The sequence below is a fragment of the Parus major genome, chromosome 25LG1 (assembly GCF_001522545.3).
Source record: "Parus major isolate Abel chromosome 25LG1, Parus_major1.1, whole genome shotgun sequence".
In the NCBI taxonomy this organism is placed as follows: domain Eukaryota; kingdom Metazoa; phylum Chordata; class Aves; order Passeriformes; family Paridae; genus Parus; species Parus major.
In genome coordinates this window covers 949,998-962,271 of record NC_031793.1, presented here as the reverse complement: position 1 = coordinate 962,271, position 12,274 = coordinate 949,998, and the positions used below count along the sequence as shown (strand labels likewise).

At 61.1% G+C, this 12,274-nt stretch overlaps 2 protein-coding genes across 8 annotated transcripts in view; both read right to left on the bottom strand.

Annotated features, from left to right (window-relative positions):
- Positions 1-12,274, bottom strand: part of SSR2 (signal sequence receptor subunit 2) — a 20,087-nt gene that overhangs the window by 4,502 nt on the left and 3,311 nt on the right. Inside the window, exon 1 of one of the 3 annotated variants that reach the window (XM_015650052.2) lies at positions 266-369. The exons of 1 other annotated variant lie outside the window; for it this stretch is intronic. The gene's annotated coding sequence lies outside the window, so the exon portion shown is untranslated. Of the gene's footprint in view, positions 1-91; positions 370-12,274 lie in introns of those variants that run through there. One more of the 3 variants, XM_015650054.1, reaches the window with a different exon arrangement.
- The window catches only part of ZBTB7B (zinc finger and BTB domain containing 7B), a 14,601-nt gene continuing 5,248 nt past the window's right edge, over positions 2,922-12,274 (bottom strand). For 2 of the 5 annotated variants that reach the window (XM_015650045.2, XM_015650044.3), the window contains exons 2-3: positions 5,136-6,139; positions 2,922-4,358 (exon numbers count right to left, since the gene is read on the bottom strand). In XM_015650045.2, coding sequence (XP_015505531.1) covers positions 3,938-4,358; positions 5,136-6,130 — 1,416 coding nt within the window. In that variant the 5' untranslated portion in view covers positions 6,131-6,139 and the 3' untranslated portion in view covers positions 2,922-3,937. The other 3 variants (XM_015650047.3, XM_015650042.2, XM_015650043.1) reach the window with 3 other exon arrangements.

The window sequence follows — 12,274 nt, the reverse complement described above, 5'->3', positions numbered from 1 at the left end:
CCCAGGCTGCTCCTGCCCCGCCAAACGAAGCCCAGGGGCCCAGAGTGGCTCAGGGACACTTCTCAACAGGAAACCGTCCGGTTTCACCCACCGCTGGCCGCGGAGGATGCCGACTCTGACGCTCCAGAGCCAGAAATCGGCCGGTCCTTCCCTGGCCGCCCTGAGCCGACCGATTCTCTCCTACAGACCCTTCCCCAGCGCCCCCCAGTCCGTCCAGAAGCCCGAGGACACAGCCCCGAGCTGCACCGGGCCTCTCGCCCCTCACCGTCTCTCCCGCCGCCAACGCCGCAAAGACGAGTCAGCGCAGCCGCGGCGGAAATGGCGCACGTGAACCGCGCCACAGGGAGGCCTTACGGCCGCTGGGAAATGGAGTGTAAGCACGCATGGACTCCGCACATGCGCAGAGCACGCTTCCTGCGCTGCCCCAGCGCCCGCTGCTGGCGGACTGCGGGGGAGCGGGTGGAAGGGGTGGCGGGGTGGCGCGGCCTGCTGGGCCGGGGCTGTAATAGGGCTCTGGAGAAGAGCAGGACGTGTGTCTCGGCACGACAAGCTGCTCTGCTCAAGTACACCCACCCACATCCCCCTCTCCTAGACTGTCTCCAGCTTTGTGCTGACAGTGCGTCAGGAAATGTCCTGACCTCCCTGGTGTAATGTCAGTAACAAAACAAACCTGCTGGCATTTCCTGTACTGCCGGAAGCCTTGAGAGCTTCCCTGTGCCCTTGTTCCTCAGGCAGCTACCTCTGGTGGGGAAAGGGCCACGGAACCCTCTCCTGTACACATTTTGCCACTTACACAGATGAGCAGCTCATATGCACCAATCCTGGGCCCTCCCACTGGGTGCCTGTGCTGCCTCAAGACCTTTCATTAGGGATCCCCACTGCCAGCCTATGCCAACACTTCTTCCTACAGCCACTTTCTTCTTTCCCTGCTGCCTCAGGCAGAAGTTCTCCAAGCTGCAGACAAAAGCAAGACAGAGGTCCAATCCCTTTTGGCCATTGAGGCCACTTAACTATTCTCTCTCCCACCCCATCCCAGCTCTCTGCATGGTTTGCTGCAGCCAGGACAGACTGAAACACTGATACAACACCCGTCCTGGCTCTTAGAACCTCAGCTCTTTTTCTGCGAAGCAAGAGCACTTTCAGGAAATGTTTCATTCCTCCCCAGTAAGTACCTGTCTTGGTGCTACTGTCAAGCATGTGATGGTTTTCAGGCCAGTACAGGAGATCACACAGCTCCACTGCCACCCACATAACTGTATTCTGGAAGACCCTGACTTGGGTTAAGGAGGGATGAAGCCACACCCTGAATCTCAGACTGGCAAAACACCAAGCTGTGCTAATGGACTGGGGAGAGAAGTAATCATGTGTCTGATATCAGCTTTAAATGAAGCCATTTTGCTCTCTACTTTCTATTGAAAAGCAAGGACCTTTTCAATATGACTGGCTGCACACCTTGTAGCAGTCAAGATGCCAAGACTTAAGAACCTTTAGAGGAACCAGGCAAAAACTTTATGTTGATGGCAGCAGATTTGTGAATACAGGTAAATTACCCCTGGTGGGATGGAAGAGATCAGTGGTATCCCTGAGGGTCCGTGTCAAGGACCCCCAGGATGGCATTGACCCATAGAGCACCACCCCATGCCCACATGTCTCCTGCCCTCCACCTGCCTCACTCGCTTCTTGGGCATCCAGCTGCCTGACCTACAGAGCGGCCAGGTTTCAGCACGTGCATCACACCCAGCTGCAAAGGTAGGAGCCCGCACGGCTTGGGGACCCCTCCCCAGAGGATCCCACGTTTGCCCTGACAGGCCCATTTTCCGCAGGCTTGTATTGCAGCGAGTGCTACAGAGCCCTGAACAACACCTGCTCTGTCTGCATGGCCCCCCTGAGCTACCCGGACTCTGGGGATGAGGAGTTGTGAGCAGAGGGGTGCTGGGAGCCCAGCCAAGCTTGGGGGGGCTGCAGTTCACCCTTACCCACTCTGCCCCTGCAGGGACTCCAGTGATGAGGAGACACCAGAGCTGTGGCTGGGTGCTGTGCGGGCGCTGCGGGGCCAGGAGCGAGGGCGGCAGCTGCTGCAGCGCATCAAGGACATGATAAAGGGCCAGAGACTCCCCTCCAGAATGGCTGCCCAGCTGTGAGTCCAGCTGGGGGGAAGAGGAAAAGAGTAAGGAGAGCGACATGGGCAGCAGTGAGGTGGCCAACAAGAACAGATTGCTCTGCGGGTGAGGGCCGGCTGTGGGGGTGGCAACATCCCCTGTCCTCCCCAGCACTGGGGATACTGGTTGCAAACACTGTGCTCCTCTCTCCCAGCAAGACTTCAACTACCAGTAGCAGGCCAATAACAGTAAAAGGGAGGGCAAAGGCCCAGTGACAGCAGGATGGTGCCATGTGGCAGCAAAAACATGGGTCCAGGTGCTGGGATGTGGCTGGAGCCTGACCAGTGTGGCAGAAGTTGAGAGAAACTGGGTGGGGAAGGGCTAGTGAATAAATCACCTGGTCCTCAAGGCACCAGTCCTGGTACTCTGAGCTGGCATCCACCATTCCATGCTGGTCCTGACCTTGTGATACCCCAGTTCCATGCTGCCCCTGGCTCCATCCCTGCTGCGACCCCAGCCTCTCAATGCCCCCAGCCCCCATCTCCAGCACCTTGGTGCCACCATCTCCATGCCCACTGTGCCTCTAGCCCCTACGAATCCCTGTCCCCAGCCTTTATGGCGTCCCCATTCCCATCCCTGTGGTGCCCCCAGCCCCATGCAGACCCCCACCCCTCGATGTCCCTCTCCCCACACATGGCACCCTCTCTCCACCCCTGCAGTGCCCCAGACTCTCAATGTCCCTGTCCCCAGCCCCACAGTGCCCCCAGTTCAATGCTGTTCCAGGGTGGGGGTGCAGAATGGACAGACAGCTGGACACAGGGGAAGTCCCTGCTTCTCCGTTTATTACCAAGCAGCCTTCGTTTAAAAAAAAAAACAAAACAAACAGACATACAGACAGGCAGAGGCGGCCCGGAGGGGTGGGGGCCGCCTGCCCATGGTTTGTTTGGTTCCTGACACCAGAGAGGTTCAAGTAGCCGAAAAGGTTCAAGTTCACCATAAGGCACTTTAAAGCCATGACAGGAGCAGAGCCCCCCTGGCCCCATCACCCCTCCCAGCACCCCATGGCAGATGTGGAGGCCGGGCAGCGCTGGTGGTTGGCAGCAGAGGGGCTGTGGGGGGGAATATATTACATCATCTTTTTAAATATAGATAAAACTCTTATTGTAGACAAATAGTGCCGGTCCCCTACACCCCCGGGGAGGCTGAGCCCTGCAGGGGGCATGTGCAAAGGACAGAGGAGTGACCGTGGGGGCCCGGCCACCCCATGGAAGGGGGATCCCACAGGGCCAGGGGATTTCGGAAGGGGGATCCCACAGGGCCAGGGGATTTCGGAAGAGGGAAGGGTCCGGGGGGGGGCCGGGGCTGCCCCGCACCCGGGTGGGCTCACCCGAATAGTGCAACCAAGAGAAAGCAGCCGGGAGTGCAGGGGCGAGGGGAGCTCGCCGGGGAGGGCTGCTCGGAGTGGGGAGGTGGGGACAAGCTATGCACAGCGCAGGGCAGTGCCCCCCCGCCACTAGGGAGAGCATGGGGGGCTCTCCCCACCTGGGGGGAGGCCTTGGTCCATGGGTGCCCCTGCCCGATCCTGGCATCCATGAGGGGTTCGGTGGGGGGACATCCATGTCCCAATCCCCCCATCACCCACCTGGACATGACCAGGTGGGCCTGGGAACGGTGGGGGGTGGTAGGGGCCCCCCACCTCCTTGTGCAAATCGGCCGAGGGGAGTTTCCCCCTTTGCATAACTAGGAATGAACCGTGACGGGAAAAACAGGAACAGAAACCCCAGTGGGCACAGCACAGCTCAGCATGGAACAGCATGACACCTGCTGTTGTATCGGCCCTATGCCGTCTCCACCGGCACGGTGTCATCTGGCTGTGGCCCTTCCTCACCCTCCGGCTCCTCTTCTTCCTCCTCGGGCTGCCCTGGAGGCCAGTAGCGGGCAATGGAGAGGCGCAGCCCCTCCAGCCGCCCATTGGAGAGGTCGAGGCTAGGGGGCCCAGCAGGTGGTGGAGGTGGCTCATCACGGCGGCGGCGGCGGGTCCGCACCTCCAGGCAGTTCTGGCCCTTGAGGTGCCGCTGGAGGTGGTCGTCCTTGGCGAAGGCCTTGTGGCAGAGGTAGCACTCATAGGGCCGGGCGCCTGTGTGCAGGTGCATGTGGTTCTTCAGGTCATAGCTGTGCAGGAAGCGGGCACTGCAGTGCTGGCAGGAGTAGGGCCGTTCACCTGTGTGCTTCCGCATATGGATCTTCAGTTTGTCATTCCTGGAGTTGGGACACACAGGGAGATATTGGCACTGAGTAGACGACACGCCATCCAACCACAGCAGGGAGGGCAATGGTGCTGAAAGCCCAACAGCAGGGATGCTCTGCAGGGCACAGGGGTCTGAATGCTTGACAGGACAGGGGACTATTGTATGGCTGCATGGCTGAGATGCAGCTGGCTGCTGGCAGGGGGGACGCTGCTGGGTACCCCAGGCTGGTCTGACAGCACTTACATAGTGTGGAAGACTCCCCTGGATCTGCACCACAACCATGTTTGGGCTGTCAGATGAGGTGTTCTGGGTGCCATCAGGTATCAGGCCTTGGTTGATCTGGCAGCACTCAAAGAGTACAGAACACCCCACTGACCTGGCTTCACTAGTAGGTGTGGCAGAGGGGCACCACAACAGATGCTACTGGGTAGGTCAGTCCAGCAGCATTCGTGAGGTGCAGAAGACCCCAATAATCCCACTGCACCACAACGGAACTTGCAGAGGATGCCACGGAGGATGCCATCGGGTAACCTGTATTGGTGCAGAGCACTCACAGGGTACAGGAGACCCTCTGAATCTGCACCACACTGGCAGGACTGTCAGAGGGGTGCTGTGCAGCATGCCATCAGGTACCCCAGTTTGGTCTGGCAGCACTCAGGGGATGCAGAACACCCCATGAACCATGCCAGGCCTGTGTCCAGGCTCCAGTAGGACTGGCAGGGGGAGTGCCATAGGGGATGTCATTTGGTACATGTCAGGAGGGGAGAGTCCATCCAGTAGCACTCACCGTGTGAATCGGACTCCGCAGACCTGGCAGGCAAAGGGCTTCTCGCCCGTGTGTGTGCGCATGTGGCGAGGCAGTTTGCCAGCACCATGGATGACCTTGTGGCAGACAGGGCACTCCTGGGGCATCTGTGAGCGGCGCTTGCGCACCAGCTTGTCAGGGCTATCCAGCCCAGGTGCCAGCGACTCATGGTGCAGCGAGCTCAGATATGCCATCAGGTCGGGGTCGATAGCATCATCGTCAGAAGCAGCCTCCTCAGGGGACAGGGGGGGCTGGTAGGGGAAGGGGAAGGAGTGTGGGGGCAGCTCCTCCTCTTCAGGCAGCTCAAAGCTGTCATAGGGCAGGGGCAGCTCCTCAGGCAGAGGGGGTGAGGGCAGCTGGGAGGGCGGTGGGGGGCTGCCAGAGCCCTCAGCCTCAGTGGGTGGCTCCTCGGCATGGTTGTTGAGCCGGGCACCACGGGCTTGCAGGAACTTGCGGGTCTTCTTGCTGCGGCGGGGGGCGGGGCGGGGGGGTGGTGGCGCAGGCACCTCACTCTCAGGGACGGTGGAGAAAGCCTCCAGGTAGCGGCGGGCACGTTCGCAGTCGCCATCATCGGGGCCAGGTGCCTCCAGCCCACTGCCCTGCAGGATCTCCACACAGGCAGCAATGACACAGGGAATCTCCAGTAGCCGGGCAGCACGCAGCACCTCGCCCATATTGGCACTGCTTATGGTCAGCGTGGCTGTGTAAGCAAATTCCAACAGTGCACCCAGTGCCTCTGGCCCCACAAAGTCCAGCTCACAGACCTCCTGCCCTGGCCCTGGCCCTGCGAAGAGCTTCTTGAAATAGCGGCTGGAGGCAGCCAGGACAGCACGGTGGGTGCGGTACTCCAGCCCCTGCGTCTTGATGGTGACATCGCAGAGCAGCCCCAGCTGTCGTTGCTCGTTCAGGCAGCTCAGCAGCTCACTGCTGTGCTCAGGGAAGGGGATGCCAATGAGGTCATCTTCTGGGCTGGCCATTGTCCTCACCTGCAGGAAGGATAGGATGCTGCCTGACTGATAGGAGAACAATCTGGGAGAAAGCACTTGGAAGAAACATTGAAGCCGGAGCATCACTGTCATGAAGCCAGGGCACCAGGAACCTTCCATGTACATGCTGGGTGGCACTGGGGTTTCAGTGGGACACTAAACTGGGGCAGGCTTGGGGCCTGCGGTCTGCCCTCAGTTCCCTCCATGCTATGTAAAGGTTGGCGGGCACAGGCCCCCCACCACAGGCCCCCACGCTTCCTCCACTACCACCAGCACCCAGCCGCCTGCATCACCACAGCAAAGGGGGAAATCTCAGCATGGTGCCTTTGAACAGCACCAAGGTGCAGCACTTCCTGTACCAGCCCACCCACAATCCCCCCAGCCCACTGTCATGGCTGGGCGCAGCCACTGGCTCCCAGCCACCCCATCCTGGGAACGTGGGCCTCACTGGCAGGCACGGGTGGGTGGGTGAATGCTGGGAAGAGCACCTTGGGGGCCACCCCATAGAGCCCAGCTGGGCTGGGAACAGGGGCCACACTTCCTGCCATTGCAGATTAGATCAGCACCCGTGCCACCGGTTCCTGCCCCCGCTCCTGGTTGGGACTGGGCCCCCTCCCTCCTCCCGTGCCCCAGCCCGGGGCCACTCCTCGCCCAGCCAAGCCCAGCCTGCGCCAGTCAGGCCTTTCCCACGCTGCGGCTGGCAGAGCTTGGCCTCAGCCCTACACCCAGCACTGCTCACACTCCCACTGTGGTCCCCATGGTGCACCACCAGAGATCCAATGTTCCTGTGCAGGCAGCACAGGTGGGAAGGAGGAGTCCATGACCCTCACAACTTGCAGGCAGGGTGGAGGCAGTAGTAGCAGCTCCAGGGCTGCAACCTGTCCTGTGACACCATGCCCAGCTATGGCCCTTCCAGCCAGCCAGGCTGCTGGGTGACACTAGCACTGCTGGGTGACACTAGCACTGCTGGGTTACAATAGGATGGGAGTCGAGCAACTGCAGCCTGGGGGAGGCAGGGGTGGGTACCACCTCTGGACTGTGGCTCTTGGTGCTGCCAGAGTTGTGCTAGGCCAAGCCAAGTCAAGCCATGGTGGACAGTGGCATGTGGTACTGGCCATTGCCAAACCATGCCAGGCAACGCTGAGCTATGCCAGGCCCATCCATCCCAAACCCACCATGCCGTGCCAAGCCACACTGTGCCGTCGGCAGGCGGGCGTGGGGGACGTGCCCCCTCTTGCCCATGGAGGGGCGGCGCGGCTGACAGCCCCCGGCACAGGGGCCCATCCCCAAGCCAGCCGCTCCCTGCACTTGGGCGGCTGCCAGCTGGGGCTGCCTCGGCAGGCAGCTGGGAACGGCCCCGGAGCAACCGGCTGTGGAGCCGCCCCAGCCGCTGCTAAGCAGGCCCGACCGGCATGGCAGGCGGCAACCGCCCCTGAAACTGGGAGCCAAGCAGTGCCGACCGCCTGGGATGCTGGCGCCAGCACCCATGGCCAAGCCCCCCTTCTTGGCAGAAGCCCATCCCACCACTGGTTGAAGTCCCCTCTGCCTGCTGAGGTGGGGGTGATCGGATTAGGGGTGATTAAACCATCAGTGCCCTGGGAGCCAACAGGCAGTGACAACCCCCAGTGGGATTAGGCAGGATTAGCTACAGGGGCAGGATTAAGCAGGGGGGCAAGTACCCCATGCCGCAGCTTGGGCAGCTGGAGAGGGATGACAGGGATGAGGCACCTGCCAAGGGTGGCCCAGAGCCCCACAGACCCCCAGAACTGTCACAGGCAATGGTCACAGGGTAGAGTGGCACTGTGTCCTCCAACACAGCCTTCCTTCTGCCTTGATCCCCACAGCACCTCCAGCCTCACAAGACATGGACACAGGGCACTCACAAAGACTGATGGTGCCCATTTGGCACGTACCTGTGGGGGTGTCTGGGTGCAGGGCAGCAGCTGAGACCCTGTCATATCCAAGAAGGTGGCAGGGTGCTCTGAGGGATGGGCACAGGCACCAGCCTCACCATCTCACAGTGCAAATGGACACAGCCTCAGTGCTGCCAATGCCACAGAAACTGCCAGCAGACGTCTGGTAGGGACCTCTAAGGGAGTTGGAACCCCTGTGAGCAGCCACAGGACTCAATGCAAGCAGACGTAGCTGCAGGGCTGGGGCAGGGTAGGGGTGAGGTACAGGAGGTGACAGGAGGGGGATTTTCCATCGCACCAAACCGCCCGTTACGGCTCCTTTGCTGACACCCCCACCCCCAGCACATCCTCCTCACTGGAGTGAAGTCACATGCTGAGCGGGTGCTGCCGTCGAGGAGATCACTGCAGTGATAAGGAAATAGCAGAGGACGAGGTGTGAGGGGACTGGAGCCGCCCCCGGGCCCCCAGCATTCCCTGGCTGGTTCTGGACATGATGCCTGGGAGGGAGCAGGCGGTGATGCCCATGTCTTCGCCATGCCAGAGCTTTCTCAGTTACATCAATGCTGTGGCTGGGCCCATTTCGGCTGCAGCAGCTGAACTGGACTGAGGAAAGGGGGAGTTGCTCCCCATGTTGAGCTGGCTCCCATGCAGGACAGGTGGCAGCAGGAACAATGTCTGCCCGGGTCACCCTGACATCCCTCTGCCAGCCCATGCTGCCTGGAACAACCGTGGCCAGGCTCCACCCACCTGCCAGCTCCCTTCATTCTAGGGGTCTAGCCACCCAGGCAGAGCTATGGACAGTGGGGTGAGGCCCCTGCAGCACCCATCCTGCATGAGGATAGGCTGTGTCCCATGCCACCACGCTGGGATGGCACACTGCATGAGGGCACAATGTCAGCCTGCACTGAGCACTGGGCCATGGCTTGGGGACGGTGGGAGTTGTGAGGTGGAAAGGGATGTCTAGGGGGGATCTCCCAACCTGTTCCCCCATGGGGAAGGAGGGCAGAGGTCCTGGGGAGGACAGTCCTCATCCTGGGCTGCTGCCAAGTGCTCCTGCTTTTTGTCACAAGAGTCCCTGTCAAGGGACTTCACAGCCCCACTGGGGAGAATGAGTCACCCAGGAAGGGGAGCACAGTGCAGAGTCACCCCGGCTACTCACCCCATGGGGGTCCCTCACGCTTTGGAAAACAGGACATGAACCCAGGAGTCTGGGCTGTGCAAGTCTCCCTCCCTGCTAATGCCCTGTCTGAAGCCAGCTGGGAGCAGCAGTGGCCCTTGTGCCAATGGCCAGAGTGTGGAGGGTGGTGTGGCTGTAGGGCAGGGGCTGTGCAGCTGCTCTGTCTGCCCAGCAGGGAAGGTGGTGGCTGGGGTCTAGCTCAGCTGGTGACCCTATAGCAAGCACATGCCAGGGGTCCCATTGCTGGAGGAAGCGGGGAAAACAGCACTGCCCTTTGAAAGAAGAAAAGAATGCGTAGAGACAAAAGGAAATGGTTTGGACCTGAAAGAGGATAAACAGTCCCCCACCCCACAGCACTGAGAGTGAGCTCCCTGGCTCCCTGATACTGGTCAGCTCACCCACAGAGTTCCCAGGCAGAGCTGTGTGCTGTGCAATCATGGGACATTAGCCACTGGCACTGAGAAGGGGTTGGAGTGCTGTGGACCAAGGCTGCCTCAGCGCCGAGCCGGCACTGCACCTGGGGCCCAGTGCCAGCCCAGCATGATAGCTGCCATGGAGGCTGGGCACGGGGCATCCTTGTTACGGTGGAGCAGGACTAGCGATGTTGCCAGAGCCACTCCTGGCATCTGTGGCAGGGACAAGAAGCAAAGTCCCCATGCCACCCATCCAACCTGCTGGCACTGTGCTGGCATCCTGGCTCCTCCTGTTGCCAAAACCTACCCCACTGTCACATCCAGCTGCCTGGCATTACCACTGTAGGGTGTAGGCCCTGCTCTGCTAAACCAAAGTGACCCAGATTTTGCCACTCGTCCCTTCCCATCCCATCCTATCCCATCCCATACCATCCTGTCCCGTCCCATCCCACCAGTAGCAAGGGTGGTGTAGGGCTCAGGCAACACGAACATCCCACAGCTTGCTGGTGCCGAAGCAGCTGGCCAAGACCTCCAAGTGCCCATTGGTACCACACTGGGTCCCCACCACCCTAGCAACTTCCTCCACCGTACCAGCCAGTGATGGCAGGGTGGGTGTGTAGCTCACCTGCCCCGTGTCCTGGAGTGGCTCAGCGCTGCGTCGCGGCCAGGCTGGCGGCCCGCGAGTGGCAGGGAGGGGAAGGCAGGGTGCTGTGTGAACTTGGCCCCGCTCCCCGCTGCACTTGAGCTCAGGATCCCACCTCAAAAGGAGTTGACGCCCACACCCCGGGTCACGCACCTCCCAGCCCCGCTTCCCAGAACACACACAGCATTAACTCTTTACGGTTGGTACTGCGCCGTGGGGCGCCAACCCGGAACCACGCAGGGGCATCCCCTGGCCCAGTCCCACAAAAGAAAATTCTCAGTACAGCCAGGACAGGCACCTCACACCATAAGTATGTCTTTCCTACCACTAGCATTGTCTCCAAGCCGTCTGCCCCCACCCCCCATGCCGAGGCATCATACAGGCCCTCACCTTCTCCTCTGCCCCAAGGCAGGGCGCTGGGTGCTCGCCACTGGCCATGGCCAGCCTGGCTGAGCTGGGAGGGCGCCTGCACTTGGTGGAAGCAGGGCAGGACTCGGTGCAGCATGCTGCAGCCTGCCCAGCCAGCCCTGGAGCCACCCCCCGGTCCTATGGATTCCTGTCCTGTTCTACCCTTGGAGTGGGTTCCTGAGGTGCCATGGGGAATGTGGGAAGCAATGACAGCCCAGCTGGACTGTGCTGCCTGATCCCCTCCACTCCCTGGGCAGGGGCACTCATGGGCTCCCTGGCCAGGCTGCAGATTCACGCAATCCCCCCATAATTACACCCTCCATGTCCCCAGCTAAACAGCAATTAGCAGCCCAGAGAGCGCGCCCCACACCCCACCACCAGTACCAGCACCCGCCCAGGCCACCCACGCCAGACCGGTCAGGGGCACCTGCACTGCAGCACCCTGACATGGCCCCAGATAGGCTCCAGACACCATGTTGGTGCCGTCTGTAGTAGGAGACCAGGCAGAAAGGGGAAGAGTCCCATACCAGCTGGACAGCAAAGGGCCTCTGGCCCAGCCCCAGCAATGCTGACGGAAAGACCTGGGTTGTGCAAGAGCCCATAGGCAGGCACTGGAGACAGCAGGTGGGCAGAGGGGCACTGCCAGTGTGCCCTCCATGGTATCCCACCTCTCCCATCACTGTGGACCATGTGCTAGGCAGGAGCCAGCTATGGGACCACAAGTCGCCCAGTGCCCGGAGTGCAGGCAGTGCACAACCAGCGGCAGCAGAACTGTGGGAGCATCGCCCACCACACTGACACGATGCTCCAGGCTGACCAGCTGCCCCAGTGGGGGGCACAATTGAGGGCACAGCCCTGGACAGCATCTGTGAGTGGGAAGGAAGGAGGACGGGAGAGAAGGAGGAGGGTTGTGGCACCTGCTGCCAACTCTTCCCCTGCCCTTTGTTCCCCATAAAGAAGGGGAATGGCGCCAGTCCCCCCTGGCCCAGGTGTGCCAGGTGCTAAGGGCGGGAGATAAGGTGGGTGAGGCGGGCAGGGAGGGGCCTGGCACGGCATGGGCATGCAGCCCTGAGTCAGGGTTCCTACTGGTGGCCAGGATGGGGTGAGTCACCGTGGCCCCCCCACCCTGGGGGTGTTGCAACCACCCAGGCGCTGGCCACAAACTGCTGCTCGCCCTGGCTGGGGGGCATTGGGCTGCCTACCTGGGGGCCAGGTGGCGAGGTACTGGCCTTTGAGGAAGACGGGCTAACCTCCATCCATCCATCCATCCATCCATCCATCCATCCATCCATCCATCCATCCATCCTCCTCCAAGCTCCACCCTTGCCTTGGCCAGTGGCACCCTGACTAGTGTCACCAGTGATGGGATATGGCCTCATCCCAGCTCCTCTTCCAATAGCAGGATGGGCAACCCCATCTCCTGCATCACCTCCTGACACAGAGCAGCACCCTGACCTGCTGGGGCACGGCGTGCCATGGCTACATGCTTGCCCAGGACAGCTGTGGGCAGAGGCATGTGGCCTCTGTGTTGGAGGGAGGGAAGGAAAGGAAGGAAAGGAAGGAAAGGAAGGAAAGGAAGGA